Genomic DNA, 15,422 nt, shown 5'->3' on the forward strand with positions numbered 1-15,422 from the left:
ACCAGTCTAGCTTATGCGAGATCAGTCTAGCTTAAGCGAGAATTGCTGCAGAATTTTAATTCCTTACTTTAACTTGAACTTGTGGATTGATTCAATTACTTTTAAAAGCATGAATTGGGCGAATGGGTATGAGTAGAATGGTTTATGGTCTGTGATTGATAAGTTTAACATGACCTTGGCATGTGGCTTGTATGAGATGGTTGGTAATCAAAGTGGCATGGTGTCGCTATGAATTACACTTCTATATTCATGAATTGGGAAGGATGATTTGGAATGGATTCAACATGGAACATGCATGAGGATGGATTATAAAGGTTGGCATGAGATTTATAAGCATGATAAATATTACTGTTTGTTTGAATATGTATAGTATGTGGTCAGTACGTAATTCCTTGGAATGTCTAGGTGAGATTTCAGGGTCGTGCTTCAGTGGTCGGGACGTAATTCCATGGCCTCTGTTAGTGGGTGTCCATGGTGGTGCCCTATCTATATAATTTGGTAAGGATTGCATCCTAAGACTCTAAGGAGTTAGTTAGTCTCACTTAGAGCGGACTGACTCTTGTGGTGAGAGTAGCAGGAGGCCTGAAACTCATTAAGGGCTAACCTTGTGTGTGGGGGATTGATTCATTGTAACACTTGTAACACATAGCTCGGGGGTGAGCAGCTCGGGGGTGAGCAGAGTATCTACCACAAGTGCAAGCATCCGTTGAATCCGACCAGGTTATATGTATCCGGATGAGTCGAGTCAAGTCTTAGTGTATTGATTGGAAGGTCATAACATGCTTGGATGATGTATGCATATTGGACTGTGAAAGTATATCTGATTGCATGATAAAATCTTTTTGGCTCTAGCTTACCCTTGCTTGTTTGATTGCCTTGTATGTTGTTCTTCTATCTTTGCGATGATCATCAATTTATTGATGGGAGCAGATGCGAGAGGTACTCGAGGTCAACAGGGAAGAGATGATTCCGCTGCATAGTCTACCTGGGTCGGACTTCATGTTTTTTGGGCTTTTCTTTAAGGCTAAGGCCCGTGTATTGTTTTACCCTTAAAGCTTTATTTCGAATACCGACTATCTCTTACTCCTTTTGGGTTGTAGGCTTTGTAGTGAGCTTTAGTATTTCCTTTTAAGTACCTTGGATAATTGTAAGGAGTGACTTTAAACTCCGCAACTTGGCTCTTTATATTATCTGGTGTAAGATTTCATTTAATTATGTTATTATTTAAATGGGATGTTACACATAATATGAAAAATATAAATATAGAAAAGAATAAATAATTGATGAATTTTTTTATCGTGCGTCAAAATTGCGGGCTTACTATCCCAAAGCAATATATTGGTTCTCTCCCAGGTTCCTTTTAAGAAAAGCTCTCTCCATCCATTTTCGAAAAACAATAACGAAGTTATTGTCTTCTTTGCACTGAAAAATCAAAGCTCTGTACAAACGGATGAAGCTCTTTTGGTTAAGGGTTCTATGTTGTAATTGTGGTAATGTACGCACTAAGCCTCTGCTATGGCTTCCATTTCTTTGTAATTGACAAGTTTTTTTTTTAGATTATTTAGGTGTTCACGTTTTCGGTAAGGTATGCCTGAAAAACTTTGAATATTGCAATAGAAGTGTTTACCTGGATGTAACGTTTTTTGCAGATTTCGATTTGGGTTTTCAAAATTCAAATTTCAAAACATTTGTTATGTTTGACGCCTTTGAAACTTGAGTCCTTTATAAGTGTGCTTAGGTAAAGATCTTAAAATTTTTATGGAGCCGACTCATTTTAATCTATTCATTATTAACCTGTCTTAGTGATTTTGAATTTATTAGACTAAAATTCTAGAGAAAAAAAACATGGAAGCATAGATGGTCAATCTGAGTAAGATGGGACTCGCTTCAAGCAAATAAACAAGTAAGATGATTTATAAAAATGTTGAGTACATCCTTTTTCATTGTGGTGTTTTAGGAATACCGAGTTTGGAAAATGATAGAATGACACCCACATTTTACCACTTTTTTTACCACCTTAAGTGGTGTTACCATGTGGCATTCTATATTTCATTTTTAATTAATTTGTACATTTTCACGCTGGCATAGGAGATTGAAAATATTTCCCGCGCGTGGACCCGTTTTGGTCTCATTTTCACCTACCAACCCTCCCACCATTTTTTTGGTCTCATTTTCACCTACCAACCTCCCACCATTTTCACCCCAATTTTTCAAACCTCATTCGCTCATTCTCTCTGTTTGGTTTGTTCCTTTTCACCCACCAAGCCTCCACCCACGAGAGGAAGAAGCAATTTCATTTTAAGGGTGGCTATACTTTAATGGCGAAACCAGGTCTACCATTTTCGTTTCCTATTTTCTCCCTAATATTTGTTTTCTTTATTCTTTCCCACCCACGAAACCTACCACCAAAGAAGCCTCCCATACATGATTGCTTCAAGGAGCACTAGTCTCAGATTGGTATTGAAATTTGTGTAGTTTTTGCACATTTAATGTTGATAAAGTTTTTGAAAGGGAGGGAGGAATGTATATGACTTTCCTCACATGGTGCACCCTTGTTGTGCACATAAATAACACACCCCTTTCTACTACTTCTTAACCAGGTCTAACTGCCTTTTTTGAATTGAAGAAAAAAATTGCCTTATACATATTTGAAATTAACATGCAACTCAAGACAAAATAACTTGTAATCCATCAATGAGATTTTGCACATTAAATGTTGACAGGGTCTTGGAAAGGGCAGAAGAAATGTGTATTCACATCCTCACATGGTGCTCCCAAGTTGTGCACACCAATACTACACCCCTTGCCACTATTTCTTAGCCAAGTCTAAGTGCATTTGGGAAAAAACTTGTCTTACACATATCTAAAATTAACTTGTAACTTAAGACAAATTAACTTGTAACCCACAAAAGACTTTTTGCATAATCAAATGTTGATAGTTTTGCAGTATGAAACACAATTTTCATCCTCACATGGTGAACCCCAGTTATGCACACCAATACCACACCCCTTCCTACTACTTCTTAACCAGGTCTAAGTGTCTTTTTTGAAAACAAAATGCTTTACACATATTTGAAATTAATATGCAACTCAAGACAAAATAACTTGTAAGCCATCAATGGATTTTTGCACATTAAATATTTAAAGTTTTGGAAAAGGCAGGAGGAATGCGTATTTCCTTCCTCACATAGTGTTCCCTAAGTGTGCACACCAATACCACACCTTTTGCCATTGCTTCTTAGCCATGTCTAAGTGCATTTGGGAAATAACTTCCCTTAAACATATTTGAAATTAACTAGTCACTCAAGACAAATTAACTTGTAATCCATGAAGGACTATTTGTACAATAAAATGTTAACAGTTTTGGAAAGTGTAGTAAGAAACATAATTTTCATCCTCACATGGTGCACCCCATTTGTGCACACCAATACCACACCCCTTCCTACTGCTTCTTAATTAGGTCTAAGTGCCTCTTTTGAACAAAAATTGCCTTACAATTTGAAATTAACATGCAACTCAAGAAAAAATAATTAGTAACCCACCAACAGGGTTTTTCACATTAAATGTTAACAGAGTTTTAGAATGGGCAAGAGGAATGTGTATTTCCTTCCTCACATGGTTTCCCTATCTATGCACAGAAATACCACACCTTTTGCCACCATTTCTTAGCCAGGTCCAAGTATATTTGGGAAATAACTTGCCTTACACATATTTAAAATTAACTTGCAACTCAAGACAAATTAACTTGAAACCCACAAAGGACGTTTTGCACAATAAAATGTTGACAATTTTGGAAACACAATTCTCTCCCTCCCAAGGTGGACCTAGTTGTGCACACCAATATCACTCCCCTTGCCTTGCTTCTTAGCCAGGTCTAAGTGTCATTGGGAAAATTACACATATTTCAAATTAACTTGTAACTAAAGACAAGTTAACTTGTAACCCACGAATGACCTTTTGCACAAAACCTTTTGACTGGAAAGTCCAGTACAAATATCTGAAATTAACATACACCTGAAGACAAATTAACTTGCAACTTATACAGTACTTTTTGCACAAATATATTTAGAGAGTTTGGAAAGTGCATTGCAAAACACAATTAACTTCCTAATCTATCGGACAACAGAGGTCTACATACAATTTTTACTGTCAAAAATTATGAACTAGTAATTGTCACACACAAAACATAACATCAAACAATATAGCCTTTAGTACAACTTCAAAGGTACTTTTTAACTTACATTGTTTATGGATAGAAAGGTCATAACTTAGTCAAATAATATAACCTTTAAACTCCCTTCTAAAATTTAAAAAGTTTAAACAATTACACATTTCAAAATAATTTCCAACTATTTATTCAATTTCCTCCTTCCATAAGTCGCAAATGGAGTTTGAATAGCACGACTTTTGTACCGTCTGCGTGGTTGATTCTTCATTTGTGCATACAAGTTGCTTTCCTCCAACTTTTCACTGTATTTATTTCTTTTACGACCTTCGTCATCTTCATGAACAGAATTGGCATCCAAACAGTGTTCTTTGAATACAAATAATTTGTTCATGTGTTGATTTCTTAGTCAAAGAAGCAACATATTGTGTTCGTCATCAATGTCTGAAATAAATCTGGAGCCACCAATGAAACACTACAATTAAGCCACTATCAAATCAATATATTGAAGCTTAAAAAATACTTTCAAAAGTCTTACCCTCCTGTCCGTGCTACAATCATCGTCTTCACTAACATTACTCATCATTGATAAATCAAATATTCACTTCCCCAAAAATAACTAAGGTATTCAGATATCAGAAAACAAAAGACCATGATATAAGGACAACTATAAATGTCTATGTAGATTTTAAGTGTTTAGGTTTTGCACTTTGAATTGGGAAAAATATCTCATTTCAAATATAATGCTTCAATGTCCAAAATAGATAACTGAGGTAAACACTTAATATAACTAAGGTATTCAAATTGTAGAACACCAAACATCACACCTAAATATCTATTCTTTCTTTAGTATATACATCAAGCATAATGGATACATTTGTCACCAAGACTACAACAATGCTCATGAAACAATCCATTCACAAGTAAGGGCATCCGAAAATGGAGCAAGAACATACCTAAAAAAACCCCCAATTAAAATTGGTTGCTTGGTGGTTTGAACCCTATTGGAGAACGCCCCTTTTAGGGTTCCTTGAAGCAATCGTGTATGGGAGGTTTCTTTGGTGGTAGGCTTTGTGGGTGGGAAGGAAGGAATGAAGAAAATAAATATTTGGGAGAAAATAGGAAATGGAAATGGTAGACCTAGTTTCGCCATTAAAGTAGAGCCACCGTCAAAATGAAATTGTTTTTTCCTCTCGTGGGTGGAGGCTTGGTGGGTGAAAAGGAATAAACCAAGCAGAGAGAATGAGCGAATGAGGTTTGAAAAATTGGGGTGGAAATGGTGGGATGGTTGGTAGGTGAAAATGAGACCAAAATGAGTCCACGCGCGGAAAATACTTTTAATCTCCTGTGCCAGCGTGAAAGGATACAAATTAATTAAAAATGAAATATAAAATATCAAATGGTGATGCCACTTAAGGTGGTAAAAAAAGTGGTAAAATGTGGGTGTCAACCTATCATTTTTCTACCGAGTTTTCTTTTAATATGTATAACTGTTCTTGAGGATTTTTGTTGTTTATGGAATATAATAGTACTTCTTAGAAGTAGTTGTATAATATTTTGTATGTTGATGTTAAGATGTTTGAATGATAAGAAAATGTTTGTTCCTTTGTTTTAATTTTGGGAGGGTTTGAGTTGAAAAAATTATGGTAATGATGCCCATTTCACCCGGTGCTTTTTGCCTTTTCACTGTCTCCAACAAATAAAGATAGGCGTCTCTTCAATTTTGGTGGTTGTGATGATGAGATTGAAAAACGTTATTAAAGAATGAAAATTTTAAATTTCTCAATACTATTCCTACACCCATGTCATGGAGGAAGGTTGATTGTTGGTTGCAGCCATATGTAAAACCATATTATAACATAAATCGTGGACTGATTAAGTTCGCAAATACTTTGTTAGGAACACGCATCCATTCATACGAAGCAATAAGGTTTGGAACATGGCATTATAAACTTTTAAAATTATAAAGATACAAAATTTTAAAATTATAAAATATTGGAAATAATCTTTTATTTAAAATTGTAATACACTTATATTAAATTTAACTTATTTAAAAATTATTTCAACAATAGTATTAAAAAGTGAAAATTATAAATTCTTTAAAGTTTTAAAGATATAAAAAAAATAACTATATCAGTATTAATTTTTTTTCTAAAAGTAATGTTTCTATTACCAAATTTCAAATTTGAAACATATATAGTAAATTCAAAATTCAAAAAAATTATAAAAATTAAGGATTGTTAATGGACGAATTTATTGTTCTAAAAAATTATCACATATTTCTAACCTATAAGAAAATTTTGTATTTAAGATGAAAACAAAATGTGAATTATAAAGAATAAAAATAATTTAATGAAAATATGTGAATAATAAAAAAAAATAATAATAAAATTTAAAATATAATAGAAAACAATAAATAGGTAATAGGATTATAACACCTTTAATAAATTAAAAATAAACTAAATAAGAAAATATTGAAAATAATATAAATACTTAAAATTCTGATACATTTATATTAAATTTTAAAAAAATATTTAAAAATAATTTTAATATCATAAACATAGTGTATTATTAAACATGAAAATTATAAATTCTTTAAACTTTTAAACATATAGAGACATTTAACTATTTCAAATTTTTTTAAAATTTAATATTTATATTGTCAAATTTGAAACTTGAAACATATAGCAGTACGGTAGTAAAGTTTGAATTTAAAATTCTAAATTTTAAAAATTTCTAAAAAAATATGATAACAAAATAAAAGTTTGAATTTGAAGTTCGAAATCCAAAAAAATTGTAAAATCATGATGCCTTTCCAATGGATCTTTTAATGTTTCTAAACAACTTTCACATATTTCTAGCCTATCGAAAAATTGCTTATGTAAAGATTGGAACAAAATATTGAAGATAAAGAAATAAAAATATTTAATGAAAAATAATAAGAATAAAAATTAAAATATGATATAAAGCAATAAATAAATAATTCAATAATGATATCATTAATTATTCTTATCGGGATCCGGCATGTGAACCTTTGAACATGTGGCAAGATGTAAGTGAATTGAAGAATCCTTTTGTATGTTACTAAGGGGTGGAATAAAGAGAAAGATTCATCTATAAAAGACTCTCTGATGCTCAAGTCAGTAAAAGAGTTTAAATTTTTAGAATAAGAGAGAATGAGTATGAGAATGTGTATTTCCTGGTGAAATACTAAGTTTATTTATAGGATTTTTGGACCCTTATGATTTGAGTGATCACGATAGATAATATCAAATAATATAAACAAATATAACAACTTATTGTTTATATGTTAAATTAGCGAAATAGTAACAATAATATAATACATTACCTAATATACCAAATATTCTGTAAATATATGATATTAAGGAATATCATGACGTAATTAAACTACCGAGATTTAGTCACATATACTATCTTTCAATCACTTTAGGTCAGTAAAGTTAAAGGTCAGTAAAGCTAAATGAGCCTTATTGGGCTACATTACTTAGCATATTTGTTGGGCTAGGTATATACATAATCCGCAACAAGCTTGAAAGTTTGATTAGTGTAAATGGAATGCTTGTTGTGATTAGGTAGTCCAAGGTGGTGCCTAAGTAGGCTTAACTTGTGTTACTGTCTAGGTAACTTGTAACATCCCGGTCGGATATTACTAATTTAACTAAAAGTAAAATGATGCTAAAATAAATTTCATTTAATAACAAAAGTTATTTCCCAAAGCACAGAAAATTTTCAATCTTTATGAAAAGTGCTAAAATCCAAAATCCATAAATTAACTCACTTTAGTTCTTACATTCACCTTATCTTCATCCTTTCCAAGCTTCCGCAACTTCAACCCACCATGGAGTCAATCATCTTCTGATATTTGTTGAAGGAGTAGAAGGTCATCAAATTGAAAATAAATATGAAGTCTGTCATTTGGGAGAAGACAACGTGGAAGACAAGGGGAGAGAGTTAGACCTCTAGGATTTTAGAAGTGAAAGAAATGAGACAGAGAATAACATGACACTACTAAAATTTTAATCATTATTGACGGAATTTTACCAACGAAAAAAAATTTGAAGGTAAATTAAATTTAGCAACAAATTTTATGGACAAATTTTTAAAATTCAATTACTGATATATTTTTGGACAGATTTTACCGACAAATATTTCCGTCAAGAAATTCATTAATCAAATTAAAAAAAAAACTAAAAAATAAATCATAAATTAAAAAAGAAGAAATTGAATAAACTTTACAAAAGAAATGTTTTTATTCTTAATTATTCCTTTTTCTACTATTAATTACTAATTATTAATATTTTATTATTTTTTAAATTTTGTGTTAATTAATGAATTTATTTATTTATTTAAATTTTATGCATAAAAATTGTAACGTCCCATTTAATTATCAAACGAAATTAAAGGAAACGTCACGCGATAAAAGTATAGTAGCGTGGTCTTGGGTCCTTAACACAACCCCTACAACCTGACACACCACGATGCCAACACAAACCAGATACAATTCTAACAAAGGGTGTAGAGTAGGAAAGCATAAAACGGTACAGGGGCTGTAACCCTAAAGAAAACATGAAGAAAACTCTGGCCCAGATGGCTAAGCAGCGGAGTCGCCGTTCCCTTGTTGACCACGAGGACCTCGCCCATCTGCTCCCATCAACCGAGTTGATGATCATCGCAAGAAAGAACAGCCACATACAACACAACCATGCAACAAAACGGGTAAGCTAGAGCCAACAACATATACAACATACAATCAAATACACTTTCATCATCTCACATCCATATAACAACCAAACATGTTATGACTCTTCATTCAATACACTACGACTCGACTCGACTCATCCGGATACGTATAACTCAGTCGGATTCAGTGGATGCTTGCACTTGTGGTGGATACCCCTGCTCAACCCTGAGCTGCTCATCTCCGAGCTATGTGTTACAAGTGTTACGATGAATCAAATCTCCCTCACCACAAGGTTAGCCCTTAATGAATTTCAGGCCTCCTGCTACTCTCACCACAGGAGTCAGTTCGCTCTAAGTGAGACTAACTGGCCCCTTAGAGTGTCAGGATGCAGTCCTTACCTTGAATCCTTACCTAGTTATACAAATGGGGCACCACCATGGACACCCACTAACAGGGGCCATGGAATTACGTCCCGACCACTGAAATGCAACCCTAAAAGTCTCACCTAGAGACCCCAAGGAATTATGCACTGACACAGGTCGACCTCATTCACATAACCAAAATAATAATTACCATGCATAGATATACATTACTCGTATCAACCTTTGAAGCCAATGCCTTTCGTGATCCAAGCCCCACTCATTCCAACACCCCATAGTTTATCCATGTAAATAAGATCCAACTCATCATGTTATCATGCTACTTTAATATTATCCGTCTCATTTAATTCACACGCCAATTCTCATACCAACCCATCATCTACAATTCATGAGTCATGCAAAATGTACTTCATGCTCCATTATATATATATATATCACTCATCATACAATCATACTCAACCAAAACAGATCATTCAGGAACAAACAGACATTCAATCTCAGAACTGCCTCGCCCAGCACCTCGCTCAGGCTAAGGGGTCTCGCTCAGGCGAGTTCCCCCTCCGCCTAGGCGAGGGCACAAAAACACGAGCATGGACAACGCGGGATCTCGCTTAGGCGAGACCCCTCTCGCCTGGGCGAGTTGTCTGCTTGCTCAAAAGTCGAGCTGGTCGCCTAGGCGGCCTTTCGCGCAAAAGCTCTGGGCGAGCTCCCTGTTCATCTCGCCTAGGCGAGACTGGCTCGTTTGGGCGATATTAACAGGTCTCGCCACTGTTTCACCTGCAGCAGCCAAGTTCTTCACCCAAATAGTTCATGCAATACACTCTCACGCATCAAAACGAAATATCACACCATAAAATCAATAACTAACTCATACACGGTTCAGAAGAATGACTCGAAATTAAAACCCTAACTTCCCGTACCTGGAAATAGGTTCGTACAGGACGTTTGACGCGTAACCAAGGAGCACAGCAGCTCTAGAACTCACTAAGGAGCTGAAAACAGAAAGTGCACGGAACAAGGGCAGATTAGTACTAAACCCTAACTGCGAAAATACAATGGAAAGCAAAAAGGGAACTCCGATGATCTAGATGGGTACTTACGTGGAGTAGAAACTGATTCGGAGTTAGCTCGAGAGACTTGGGGAGGAACCCTAGCAGAGCTCAGGTCGGAAGGGGAAGGTAACGGTTGCTGAGTTTCTGCAAGAGTGAGAGTGAGTGTGGAATTAGAGCAGACCTAAGGACTTATATGTTGGGCCGGCCTTAGGCCCACTTACAAGGGCAGCCCACTAATCTTTAGGGCAGAAAATATAAAGGGGCCTTACATTCTCCCCAACAAGAAAATTTTCGACCTCGAAAATAAAGACTCACCAGGCAAACAGATGTGGATGTGATTTTCTCATGTCCTCCTCTGACTCCCAAGTCGAGTCACCCGTCCTCCGATCCCAGATGACCTTAACCAAACTAACCGTCTTTCCTCGACGTTCCTCAACTTTGCTATCCTCAAGAGCTATGGGTGGTACTTCCACAGTGAGGTCTTCCCTGATCTGTATATCTTCGGCTTCTAACACATGAGCTGGGTCGAACACGTACTTCCTCAGCTGTGACACATGAAACACCGGATGGAGGTTCGCCAACTACGGGGGTAAAGCTATCTCGTAGGCCACTGGCCCAATCCTCCTCGTGATCTGGTATGGGCCAAGGAATTTGGGTGAAAGCTTCCTTGAGTGGAGAGCCCTTCCCACGCCCGTGGTTCGGGTCACCCTCAAGAACACATGATCTCCCGTTGCAAACTCCAAAGGCCTCCTCCTACGATCTGCATAGGCCTTCTGCCTACTCTGAGAAGCCTGCATCCTATTCCTCACCATCCTCACCTTCTCGGTGGTCTGCTCTAACAACTCGGGTCCAACCAACACTGCCTCTCCATCCTGATACCAACAGAGAGGAGTCCTACACCTCCTGCCATAAAGAGCCTCGTATGGCGCCATGCCAATGCTCGCATGAAAGTTGTTGTTGTAGGTAAACTCGATCAAGGGCAACACCTCATCCCAAGCCCCCAGATGATCCAGTATGCAAGTCCTCAACAGATCCTCTAACGATTGGATCGTCCTCTCAGACTGGCCATCGGTCTGAGGGTGATAAGCTGAACTCATGGTGAGCTTGCTACCCATAGCACCCTGTAACGTCTGCCAAAACCGGGACGTGAATCGCAGGTCTCTGTCGGAAACTATGCTCGAGGGTACCCCATGCAACCTCACAATCTCTTTGACGTACAGCTGGGCCAACTTGGCCATGGACATCCTCAAGTTCATCGCCAAAAAGTGTGCACTCTTGGTCCACCGATCCACTATCACCCAGATGGTGTCATGTCCTCTAAAAGTCCGTGGAAGATGAGTCACGAAGTCCATGGAGATGCTGTCCCATTTCCACACTGGTATTTCCAAAGGCTGTAGAATTCCACCGGGTCTCTAATGCTCCAGCTTCGCCTTCTGACACGTTAAACAAGCCGATACAAACCGAGCCACATCTTTCTTCATCCCCTGCCACCAAAAAGTTTCCTTGAGGTCCTGGTACATCTTAGTCATGCCAGGATGCAAGCTAAGACGACTCTTGTGTCCTTCCTCAAGGATCAACTTTTTCACCTCAACGTCATCAGGTATACATACTCTGCCTCGAAACCTCAGTATGCCATCATCACTCACGGCAAAGTCTCTGGCTTCCTCTGATCCAAGCTGTTCTCTAACTCTGTTCAGACTGGCATCCAATAACTGCCTCTCTCTGATCGAGTCCAAGAAGTCACTAGATATAGTAAGGGTACTACACCTAATGGACTCGGACCCCAACTCCACCTGTACCCTCATGTCTCTGAACTTCTCTAGTAGTTCCACCTCTTTAATCATAAGGTGTGCAGTATGCACTGTCTTCCTACTCAAGGCGTCGGCCACCACATTTGCTTTCCCCGGGTGGTATAGGAGCTCGAAGTCATAGTCCTTCAGGAACTCCATCCACCTCCTCTGCCTCATGTTAAGCTCCTTCTGGTCAAACAAGTACTTTAAACTCTTGTGGTCGCTAAACACCCGAAACTGAGCACCATACAGATAGTGCCTCAAGATCTTCAAGGCAAATACTATCGCTGCCAACTCAAGGTCATGAGTGGGGTAATTACGCTCATGCACCTTAAGCTGTCGTGAAGCATACGCCACTGCCTTCTTTTCTTGCATCAAGACACAGCCAAGCCCGAGATGAGACGCGTCGCAGAAGACTTCAAACGGTTTCTCCACATCCGGAATTACCAATATAGGAGCACTCGTCAATCTCCTCTTTAGCTCGTGAAAGCTCTCCTCACACTTGTCCGTCCAAGTGAAGGGTTGGTCCTTCCGGGTAAGCAAAGTCAGAGGTGCCACTATCTTAGAGAATCCCTCTATGAATCTCCTATAGTAGCCTGCTAACCCCACAAAGCTCCTGATCTCTGTGGCCGACTTAAGAATTTCCCACTTTACCACTGCCTCGACCTTTGCTGGGTCCACAGCAATTCCCTGGGCTGATATCACGTGCCCCAAAAACTGAACTTCATCCATCCAGAACTCACACTTGGACAACTTGGCATACAGTTGCTTCTCTCTCAGAACACCAAGTACCAACTTCAAGTGTTCTGCATGTTCCTCTTGAGTCTGGGAGTAGATAAGAATGTCGTCTATGAAGACCACAACAAACTTATCTAGAAAGGGTCGGAAGATCCTGTTCATATAGTCTATGAACACTACTGGGGCGTTGGTCACGCCAAAAGGCATAACCACATACTCGTAGTGGCCATACCTGGATCTGAAGGCTGTCTTCTGTACGTCATCAGCCTTTACCAAAATCTGGTGGTAACCTGACCTCAGATCTATCTTCGAGAATATCGATGACCCATGTAGTTGATCCATCAAGTCGTCGATTCTTGGGAGCGGATACTTATTCTTGATCGTCATCTTGTTCAGTTGCCTGTAGTCCACACACAGACGTGAACTCCCATCTTTCTTCTTTACCAACAATATCGGTGCTCCCCAAGGCGAAGTGCTAGGTCGAATGAACTGTTTCTCCATCAGATATTCTATCTATTTCTTGAGCTCTACCAACTCTGCCGGAGCCATACGATACGGGGCCATTGAGACTGGGCCTGTACCTGGTACTAGATCAATAGAGAACTCCACCTCTCTACTGGGAGGCAACCCTGGTACCTCCTCCGGGAATACGTCCCCAAAATCCTGCACAACTGGGATCACTGACGTTGTCTCTCCTCTCTCCACCTCTATATGTGTGAAGATCATGTAACATTGCGCGCCGTCATGCAGTTCCCTCATAACACCCTGAGACGACATCAACTCAGGCTCCTCTGCATCGGGAAAAAGTAGCTTCTTCTCCCGACAATCTATCAAGATGCGATTAGCATAGAGCCAATCCATCCCTAAGATCACCTCCAACTCCTGTAGAGGCAGGCAGATTAGATTCACCCTGTACCTGCGTCCCTCTACCTCTACTGGAAGCCTAGCACACAAGGACGACGTCCTGACCAAACCCGACGCCGGAGTAGACACCGCAAGCTCACACTGCAGTTCGCGCACCGGCAGACCCAACCGTTCCACACATGTATTTGACACAAAAGAGTTTGTCGCTCCAGAATCATATAACACACAACACCTCATCCCAGCAATCACATAATAACCCATAACAAGGTTACCTGAACCTGCAGCCTCAGCTCCGGTCATGGCATATACCCTGCCTGTCGCCTGAGGCCGGTTGCCTCTATCTCTCCGCTGGTGCTGGTGAGGAGTCTGAACTGGAGGGCGTGCTGCTGCCCTAGCAAGGGTGGGACAATCCTTTCCAAAGTGGCCCTCCTTGCCACAGTTGTTGCATCTGCGGTAGCCCTCCATACGTGGACAAGCGTACCTCGGGTGGGGTCCTCCACATTTGTAACACTGCACCCGACCCTGCTGAGGAGGAAGACCCCTAGACCCCTGAGATTGATGGTGGGGCCTATCATATGGTCTCCTCCGCTCCTCATACCTAGGCTTGGACCCAGATGGTCCGCCGATCCTCTGAGGCGATTGTGGCTGTTGTGGGCGCTGGCCTTCCACCTCGCGCTTCATCTTCTCCATCACCCTGGCCTTCTCTACCAAAACGGCAAAGTCCTTGATGGACAAAGGAGCTACCATCAAGCGGATGTCACCGCAGAGCCCGTTCTCAAACTTCCTGCATCGCCACTCCTCATCGAGTGGCAGGGTGTAGAAACGGCTGAGGTGTTTGAACCTCTCAGCATACTCCGTCACTACCTTCCCTCCCTGGGTCAACTGGAGGAACTCCACCTCCTTGGCGTACCGGATGCTGTCGGGAAAGTACTCGGAGAGGAATCTCTCCCTGAAAGCCTCCCACGTCACTGGCTCATCCCTCTCCTCCAGGATGGATCTGGTGCTGCTCCACCAATGCTCCGCCTCTCCCGTGAGCATATAAACCGAGAACGCCAACCTGTTCTCCGCAGGGCACATCTTGGCGTCGTAGATGCACTCTAGGTCCTTCATCCATTGGTCTGTGGCGTCAGGACTAGTCTTCCCGTCAAACTTCGCCGGGTGGTGCTTCAGAAAATCCTCTAGGCTCCACTCCCTGACTGCGGGTCGTGGTTCCGGACCAAACACAGGGGCAGCCGCCCTGTTCTCCTCCAACTGGCGGAGGGCCTCCATATGTTGTCGATGGGCATCCTCAGCAGCTACCCTCGCAGCCTCCATCTGCTCCATCACCGTCTGCTGCTGCTCAAGCGATGCTGCCTGTCGCTGCATGGATGCCTCATGCTGTTGCATCATCGCAGCACTCTGCTGCGCCATAGCTGCCACCATCGCCTCTATGGCTCTGGCGATATCAGGTACGTCTCCCTGGGATGATTGAGAAGTCCTACGAGGAGGTGCCATAGTTCACTGGCACATAGAAAATCACTTGGTTAGGCTTGATAAAGGCAAGAATTTAACTAAGAAGACTCAGAAGACACAAAGAAAGCTAAGCGGACATTCCAAGCCCACAGACCTAAGGAATGACCGCTCTGATACCATAAATGTAACGTCCCATTTAATTATCAAACGAAATTAAAGGAAACGTCACGCGATAAAAGTATAGTAGCGTGGTCTTGGGTCCTTAACACAACCCCTACA

General features: G+C 39.8%; 1 protein-coding gene across 1 annotated transcript; it reads right to left on the reverse strand.

Annotated features, from left to right (window-relative positions):
• Positions 1-13,340: 13,340 nt before the first annotated feature.
• LOC146882381 (uncharacterized) lies at positions 13,341-15,185 on the reverse strand. The gene is made up of 3 exons (XM_085667381.1): positions 14,436-15,185; positions 13,964-14,372; positions 13,341-13,654 (listed from the first exon to the last, which is right to left on the reverse strand). The coding sequence occupies exons 1-3, from the start codon at positions 15,183-15,185 to the stop codon at positions 13,341-13,343; spliced, it is 1,473 nt and encodes a 490-aa protein (XP_085523507.1).
• Between the last annotated feature and the right edge of the window lie 237 nt (positions 15,186-15,422).

This window comes from Vigna unguiculata, chromosome 10 (assembly GCF_037176805.1).
Source record: "Vigna unguiculata cultivar grain cowpea cultivar isolate G323 ecotype 2 chromosome 10, ASM3717680v1, whole genome shotgun sequence".
Lineage (NCBI taxonomy): Eukaryota > Viridiplantae > Streptophyta > Magnoliopsida > Fabales > Fabaceae > Vigna > Vigna unguiculata.